At 40.5% G+C, this 9,011-nt stretch overlaps 1 protein-coding gene across 1 annotated transcript; it reads left to right on the top strand.

Moving 5' to 3' along the window:
• Positions 1–1,820: 1,820 nt before the first annotated feature.
• On the top strand, positions 1,821–2,853 carry LOC124272211. Its single transcript, XM_046707365.1, has 2 exons — positions 1,821–2,288; positions 2,395–2,853. The coding sequence occupies exons 1-2, from the start codon at positions 1,821–1,823 to the stop codon at positions 2,851–2,853; spliced, it is 927 nt and encodes a 308-aa protein (XP_046563321.1).
• The last annotated feature ends 6,158 nt before the right edge of the window (positions 2,854–9,011 follow it).

Here is a 9,011-nt window from a genome sequence, read left to right as displayed (position 1 = left end):
CCCGCTTCAGCCACCACACCTTCCACAACTTTGTGTGCTGGTGATTAGGTGCCTGACTCTGAGAGTTTATGCGTCAATCCCAGATGGGGCTCAACGCAAAGAAAAGTACTTGAATCGGTACTTTTCTGAGATAGTGTGATCCCAAATATAACATATATTACATTTGACCACTTTCTAAAAGGCATTGTGTATTGATACAATGTTTGTTGTGTTATCCAGATCCTCATGGAATCAAACCAAGAAAGAAAACCATACAAAATGACCGATCTCTTAGTGTGCCAAAACCTATGGAAAAAAGGCGGATGAACAACTTCTTTTTTATTGCAGTGAGTGTGACCTTTCTAACACTATTTTCAAGCCAAAACGAACCAAATATCACCTTCACTGCAATAAAAAAGAAGTTGTTCATCCATGTATTGTCATCCTTCCTTACTGCTACAACTTCTAAATGCTTCTCAAAGAAGTGCCAAAAAAACCTGTGCCATGATCACCCAAACCCTGCTGCATATCATTTTTAGTCTGTAAAACAATATAACCGTAGTATCCCAGTTACAGATACCGGCATAAGTAAATGATTTGGATGAATTTGATACAAGAAACTTAAAAGGTACTTATTTAATTCAATTTCTTAAATGATCATTATATTGAAAGAGAGAGTGAGTTGGGTTTTACAATCGATTTTGAACAATATTCCAGCAATATCATGGCGGGTGACACAAGAAATGGACATCACACATTGTACCCACGCTGGGAATCGAACCCAGGCGCACGAGCTTTAACGCTTTAACCACTAGGCTACCTCACCGCCCCTTTATAATGAAGAAACACAATGTTAAAGATAATAAGTTTCAGGAATCGACAGTGTAAAACAAATGCTTTCAAGGATTTCAAAGAGATTTCTTTTATGATTACTACAACAGAAATATTTTGTCATCCAATTCATTGAGATACTTGATGGGCATTTAGAAGTTGGGAAAGACTTCCGCCTGTATCCCCTTAAATTTAATTCTAGTCAAATCATATCACCTGGATATATATTCCTCATCCGATAATGATGAGTTTTAACAGGTTTTATTAGTTGTATCTAAACATACCGAAAACATATCCAAGTTCTAAAATACCACTCAAAAGAAAGTTTTCCGTGATCGTTAAAATTTAAGGAGGATACAAGCGGAAATCTTACTGTGTATTGTGCCCACTCAAAACTATATGATGTATCGCCAAGGGTGAACAAACAAACTTTGTAAATGATAACAGGAAAATTTCAATTCCACCAACCTAATCAGAACCTCAGAATTCCGTGAGAGGTGCGCATGCGAGAGGTCCAGTTTTTGGCGCTTGTGCTTAGAAGTATGGTCAGCTTAATTAATTAATGAAGTAAGGAAAAGTTGGACAAGTTTTGGAAATTTGAAGATTTTACAACTTTCGAAGCAGTGACAACCTGAAGAAACTTCCTGAAATCGTTTAGTGCAGTCTAAAAGGGGGCACAGCCTTCAGAGACTTAGATTTTTCGGACCGAGTGACGGACACAGTCCATGGTCCAAGTTTGACCATCATGGCATCAAAGGCGAAGGAAAATGGGAGAAAAGGGCACAGCGCTTTCCCAGTTGAAAAGCCCAAAACAGTTGGCAGGGAAAGACCATCGTCATTTGAAGTGGTCGAAAAACTGTCGATCAAGTCGACAGATCCATCCGGAGATGAAATCTTTGACGATCGGTTCAAGACCGAACTTCACAAGTGAGTCAAGTGAACAAAGCCCGACTCCATCTTGTCCGGTCAGCGAGAGTCACGTTCCAGTGCCTTTAGCCACGCTAGAGGCTATGATGCAGGCGATGATAAACTCGCAGCAACAGCAGACTGACCGGCTAATTGCCAAGCTGGGGCCCCGTGCGGGTTGTGAAATGTCAGATTCGCAGCCGAGACCGAGTACATCCAGACACAGCCGGAGTAATCCGAATGAAACGGATGTTGTGGACAGCCATGACAGTTGTAGCGAAGGGGAAGTTGATGTTTCGGAAAACGAATATGATGAACTCGAAGGGATTTTTTCAAAGTCTGGTGATAAAGACAATTATGATGAGAGTGATGTGGCCAACTTAGTGTCAGAACTCAAAAGTTTCTTCGAAGATTCCAAGGAAACATCGACAGATGTTAGGAGCGAGCTTGCTTCAACTGTGAGTGATGGTATCAGAAACAATGTCAACATGAAAAAACTCAAAGTTATTATGGATAAGTACAAGCGGCCAAGAAACTGTGAAGCACTGATCGTGCCTGCTGTCAAGGAAGAGGTATGGACGGCTAAAACATACACTCGATCCCGCTGACTTGAAACACCAACATACACAAGCCCTCATTAGGAAAGCGCTTAATCCCAGTCGCTCAGACCACAGACAGCTTGATGTCAGCGCCATGGGAAATACTAGTGTGAACATTAAGGACTTGTTGGTCAAGTCAATGGACACAATCAGACTCATGTCAGGGGCCATAAGTGAACTGAACAAAAGGCGGAGAGATGGATTCAAGCCTGATCTGAGTGGGCCTTACAAACGTCTCTGCTCAACAAAAATCACTACCAGTAAGTGGTTGTTCGGAGATGACCTGGGCAAGAAAATAAAAGAAATTTCTGACAGCAAACAACTCAGCAAGAAGATGGGTGAAAATCTCAGAAGAAATTCTCTGACAGATATTGGCCGTACCATAACAGACAATTTAATCAGGGCTACTCAGTCAACAATACTCGTGGCGGACACAGGTTCCACACCCACAGAGGTCGTAACACCACGCCTCAACAACAGAACAAGTTCAAGATCCCTTTTTTTACAGAAGAGGGAGGGGGAGAGGAAGCTCCAGTAGACGACGTATCCCACATGGACATACAGGTGAAACAATTAAACAATGAGTATGATTTTATTCACACCAAAGATAACTTTGTAGCAGGAAAAATTGCTCAATTTTCTAATGTTTGGAAAACTATAAAATCAGACAAGTGGGTAATTTCATCCATTATGGGAGCAAATATAGAGTTCACTGCCTTACCACATCAAACTTTTATCCCAAAGCCAATTCCCTTTAATACCCAGGAACTTGAACAAATCAATAGTGAGTTACACCACATGTATCGGACAGGAGTTATTGAAAAATGTGAGCACTCACAAGGGAAGTACATTTCTAATATCTTCATGAGGGAAAAGAAAAATGGTTCAGTTCGGATTATACTAAACCTGAAACATCTAAACAAAAATGTTGACACTCATCATTTCAAAATGGAGACTTTGAAATCAGCCCTGTATTTAGTTCAGAGAAATTGGTATTTTGGATCTGTGGATTTGAAGGATGCTTTACTACACTATGCCTGTAAAGTGTTCCGATAGGAAGTATCTCCGTTTTTTGTGGGACAATGAACTATACCAGTATACATGCTTGCCCAACGGACTAAGTTCAGCACCTCACATGTATACCAAGATCTTAAAACCAGTGTTCTCTCACTTAAGAAAACTTGGCTATGCCAACACGGCATATACTGATGACTCCTTGTTAGTTGGCAAAGATGAACAGTTATGTAAGAGCAATGTGGAAAACACTGTGCATTTGCTTGATTCGTTAGGTTTCACTATCCATCCTGACAAGTCTGTCTTCAACCCAACAAAGGAAATTTCCTATTTAGGTTTCCACATTAATAGTGAAACAATGACTGTGAAACTTACAGAGGATAATAGTGATAAGATCATTGCACACTGTAAAGCAGGTTTAGATCAGCAATTTATCACAATACGTGAACTTTGTGCTTTGATTGGACAGTTAAATGCAAGTGCGCATGGTGTGCAGTATGCTCCACTCCATTTCAAGAGACTGGAAATTCAGAGAAATTCAGAACTGAAAACTCTAAGGGTAAATTTGCACTCATGCACTCATGTCTCTTTCATTGGAAAGTAGACAGGATTTAGATTGGTGGATACAAAACAAACATGAATTTTCCCACCTCCTAGATAGAAAAAACAGCCAGAAGTTACAGTGAAGCTGATGCCTCAAATCTAGGTTGGGGTGGTGTTTGTGGTGATCTTGAAACCGGGGAAGGTGGTCTGAGACAGAAGTGGCTCATCATATAAACTATCTCAAAATCCTGGCCCTGTGGTTTTCACTTAAAGCTCTCTGTGCAGATAAATTCAACACCCACATTAGACTTCTCAGTGACAATGCTACAGCGGTAGCATATATTAACAACATGGGTGTAACAAAGCCGCATATGTAACAGTGTCACACGGAACTTGTGGTTGTGGTGTATAGAACACAATATCTGGATATTTGCCCACATACCTGGGGTATTAAACACTGAGGCTGATTGGCAATCTCAAAATTTCTCGGAAGATGCTGAGTGGGAATTAGACTCTACAGTGTTCTCATCTGTTTGTAAAGTGTTTGGTTCAGTACCAACTAGAGACCTGTTTGCTTCTAGCATCAACAAGAAACTAGACAAATTTGTGTCATGGCATCCTGACCCAGATGCTTATGCTGTTGATGCCTTTTCCCTGGCATGGCAGAGTGAACTTAATAACATATTCTGTCCTTTCAGTTTGATGGGAAGAATGCTTCAAAAAGTATCCAGGACCGAAGCCGATGCAATAGTGATCGCCTCCACTCTGGACCACCCAACCATGGTTCAGCCTCCTCTTAGAACTCTCAATCGACTATCCCAGACTTCCACCGAAATCAAACAGGCTGCTGCTACTAAATAATCTCCCAGAGAAAGTCCACCCCCTCTGGCAGATACTGCGCTTGACAGTTTTCAGTGTCACATTGATTTTGTTATTATCAGGACAAAGACTGCAGTCAGTTCATTTGTTAGATTGTAGAAATGTTGAAGTGAAAGACAGTGAGATAGTTATTAGATTTGGAGACCTCTTAAAACAGAGTAGACCAGCTTATCACTTAGGGGAGATAACTTTGACATCTTATCCAGACAAGAGACTGTGTGTTGTCCATTCCATACAACAATATCTGGAAAGAGCTTTTGATTTAAGAGGAGATGAAACAGCCTTGTTCATTTCCACCCAAAAACCTCACAAACGTGTGAGTAAGGACACAATAGCTCGTTGGGTTAAGACAACTTTAACTCAAGCAGGTGTGGATACTGCTGTATTTAAGCCGCACAGTATCCGTTCAGCTTCTACTAGCGCAGCCGCAGCAGCAGAAGTACCGCTCAGAACAATACTCACCACAGCCGGCTGGCAAAGTGACTGTACTTTTAGAAAGTATTATAAGAAACCCATTATGGGAACTCCTGGTGACTTTGGAGAAAGCATTCTTAAAGCTTCTTGTATAACCTAGCTTTACATTCTTGTATTGAAGTTGTTTTGCATTTTTATGGCTATGTAAACCATTGTTATTTCAATGGGATTGGCTGTTTTGAATAATGAATAAATGTACACCTTACTCTAAACATCGCACGGAATTCTGAGGTTCTGATTAGGTTGGTGGAATTTACAGTTAAGCGAGACTTACCTGTAAGGTGATGATTGACTATTATTCCACCAAACTAAGAAGAACTGAGGGATTACGTGCCCACCCATCATGTTGATTCCCACCCATTGGTGGTTTTAAAGGTATACATTTATTGTTAAAATCAGCTGTGTACACATGTTTTTATCCAGTCTACCGGTGATTCAGTTAAAAACGATATGAAAACTACAAAGAATTTCTATTTCATTATCAGAAGAATTTAAATCTTAAGCGATTGTTTAACAGGGATAATAAATATTGTTATCATGTTAATATGAAGCATTTTTTACGTACACATTTAACATAATAATTAACTAAACTTGTTGGCACTAAAATTGTTTATTGTTGTCAACAAATTTTAGCTTTTGCATTCCCGCTCAAATCAAAAGTTAGCAAGGAAGTTGGCTGAGGGTAAAAGATGCGTATCTTTGTGAGAGGCCTCTTGCCTCATTTACGAACATTTGTAATTCAACAACAACCCACAACATGTCAAGCAGCCATCCAATCGGCTCGAATAGCAGCCGAATCTATCGCAAAAACTTGGCCACACAGCGAGAAATTGCCCCAAGTACATGAAAAAAACAATGGCGAAAGTAGTTTGTCGTCGTTGCCAACAGAATGGTCATTTTGCAAGTCAATGCACTACTAATCAGGAAAACTAACAAAGTCCACCCAGAACGATGGGGCTCTAGGTGGACTCGGTGAAAACAATGATACCATTAGGCTATCAACGACTTCTTTACCTGTCTTAAAGAACTTTGTCCCAATTTCCATAGGTCAGAACAAACACTTTGCCCTCCTTGACACTGGTGCAGATTTTTGTGTAGCAAAATATGAAACCATTGCCAACAAATTATTTCATTTTGCACCAATTCAGAAATCTGACAAAACATATATAATTACTGCAAGTGATGAAAAGGTAGAAATTCAAGGGACTGTTACTTTGCAGGTGAGATTTGGCCAGACACCATTAAATGTAAAGTTTTACCTTGCTCAAGGTTTGAACACAGAATTTATTTTAGGTCTGAACTTTCTGTCAAGTCACAACGCACTGCTTGATTTTAGCAACAATACACTGTCTATAGACCCTAGGAGACAGACTGTTGCAGCAGAAAATGTAACTATCCCTCCACGCTCAGAGATAGTTATTCTTGCGAAGCTTTAAGGTAACCCTCTTCCCAACACTGTGTTAGGCATTAGTGAGACTGGAAATTGTGCTTATGCTGAAGGTGTTTTATGTGCCAAGGTGTTATGTCATGTACATGACAATCATGTATATCAGCGCCTAGTGAACTTGTCTGATGAACCAGTTGTAATTTCAAAGGGAACTTATGTAGGAAAGTTTGTGTGTCTCAGCAGGGATGACAGTTTGTACTACCTTGGAGAAGAAGGTGCGGATGAACAAACGTTTAGTGTAAACAGAGTTGCGAATGAAACTATACCTATCTCTCATCGTGATAAAGGTTCAGATAAAGCTTCTCAGTTCGTCAATCTTCCTCCAGACAACAGTGAGATAACTGAATATCAAAGACAGGACCTCACATCTTTGATTGATGAATACTCAGATGTGTTTGCTCTTCATGGTAAAGTTGGATCATGTGACATTATTACCCATAAAATTAGAGTGAAGCAGGAGCAAGCTCCAATTAGATCACGATCATACAGATTAGGCCCTCAACAAAAACCTGCACTTGAAACATGCATCAATGATTTAAAGGATCAAGAAATTATTGAAGATTCAGTGAGTCCTTGGGCAAGTCCATGTTTTCTTGTAACAAAGAAACAGAAGAACCAATACAGATTTGTTGTCGACTACAGGAATTTGAACTCTGTCACAGAGCTATCAGCCCATCCTTTGCCAACCACCGATGAGTGCCTTGAAAGTCTTGGTCATGCACAACCCAAGTTCTTTACCACCTTAGACTTACAAAGTGGGTTTTACCAGCTCATGATCGACCCTGACTCGAAAGAGTATACTGCCTTTAAATGTCATCTTGGACTTTTCAGTTTCGAAGGCTTCCTATGGGGCTCAAGAACTCTCCTGCCTTATTTCAGAGAGTGATGGAAACAGTATTGAAAGGCTTGACATGGAAATCATGCCTTATCTATTTAGATGACGTCATCATCTACTCAAAAGACTTTGCTCAACACATAACTCATATCAGAGAGGTTTTAGAAAGATTGCGGACTGCAAACCTGAAACTGTCTCCGTCAAAATGCTTCTTTGGTCATAATAAAGTACAGTATCTTTGCCATATCGTCACTCCACAGGGCATCGCTCCAGACCCTGACAAACTAGCTGCTATTCGTGAATACCCTCAGCCAACTACCTTGAAAGATCTTCGGGCATTCTTAGGTCTCAGCGGTTATTACAGAAAATTCATTGGTGATTATGCAAAACTTGCTCATCCTTTGAACCAGTTGACTAAGAAAGATACAACATTCACCTGGACTACAGAGTGTCAAACATCGTTTGAAAGTCTCAAGCAGAAGCTCATGAGAGCACCTGTTATTGCATATCCAAACTACAATGCCCCCTTTGTATTATACACAGATGCCAGTTCTTTTTGCGTTGGATCAGTTCTGTGTCAAGAACAGCAGGGAGTGGAAAGAGTCATTGCATATGCGGGCAGGTCTATGAACAAACCTGAGCGAAACTACACTATCACAGAAAAGGAATGTTTAGCCGTTATTTTTGCGGTAAAGCATTTTGATTATCTGCTTCGACATGCTCAATTCACAGTGGTAGTTGACCACTCAGCGCTAAAGTGGTTGTTGTCTGTGAAAGAGCCAATCGGTCGCATTGCGCAATGGGTAACATACCTTATGTCTTACGATATGACTGTTGTTGTGCGACCAAGAGTAATGCATGGCAACGCTGACGCTTCATCTCAAGACGAACATATTCAGATGCCGAAGAATCCCTGGAGAATGAGGAAGATGATCACTCTATCCTTACTTGTGACGTTCCAGATAACACAACAGACTCGCCCATGATTCAACAACAACCATTGCAGGAAATCAAACAAGCTGCAACAAATGAGGTACATGTCAATGTACTGGAAGCACGACAGGAAAACCCTGAACGTCTTAAGAAAGGAATTCCTCAAGTAGCGACAACTGGATATACTAACTCTGCAGACACAGTGTATTCAGAAGTGTCAGACATTACACTCAACAGACTGAGAGTGGAACAGTGCAAGGATCCACAATATCAAGACATGATCAAATATCTGACAGATGGTGATGTTCCTGAAAATGAGAAAAAGAGACAAGATATTTTCAATACCTCCAGGTTTTATTTCCTACACAATGATATCCTGTTCCATGTGTGGATACGTGAGAATCAAAAAAGGAAAGATAGCATGGCCTGTATTCAGCTTGCCATCCCAGCTTCATTGAAGTCACAGATACTTAAAGAAACCCATGATGATCCCCTTGCTGGTGGTCATTTCGGAATCGATCGAACAATCAATAAGGCCAGGTTGAAATACTTTTGGCCTCACATGTGTGCA

Source organism: Haliotis rubra, unplaced genomic scaffold (assembly GCF_003918875.1).
Source record: "Haliotis rubra isolate DU_JTF1 unplaced genomic scaffold, ASM391887v1 Scf1670, whole genome shotgun sequence".
Taxonomy (NCBI): domain Eukaryota; kingdom Metazoa; phylum Mollusca; class Gastropoda; order Lepetellida; family Haliotidae; genus Haliotis; species Haliotis rubra.
This window is presented reverse-complemented; position numbering and strand designations above follow the sequence as displayed.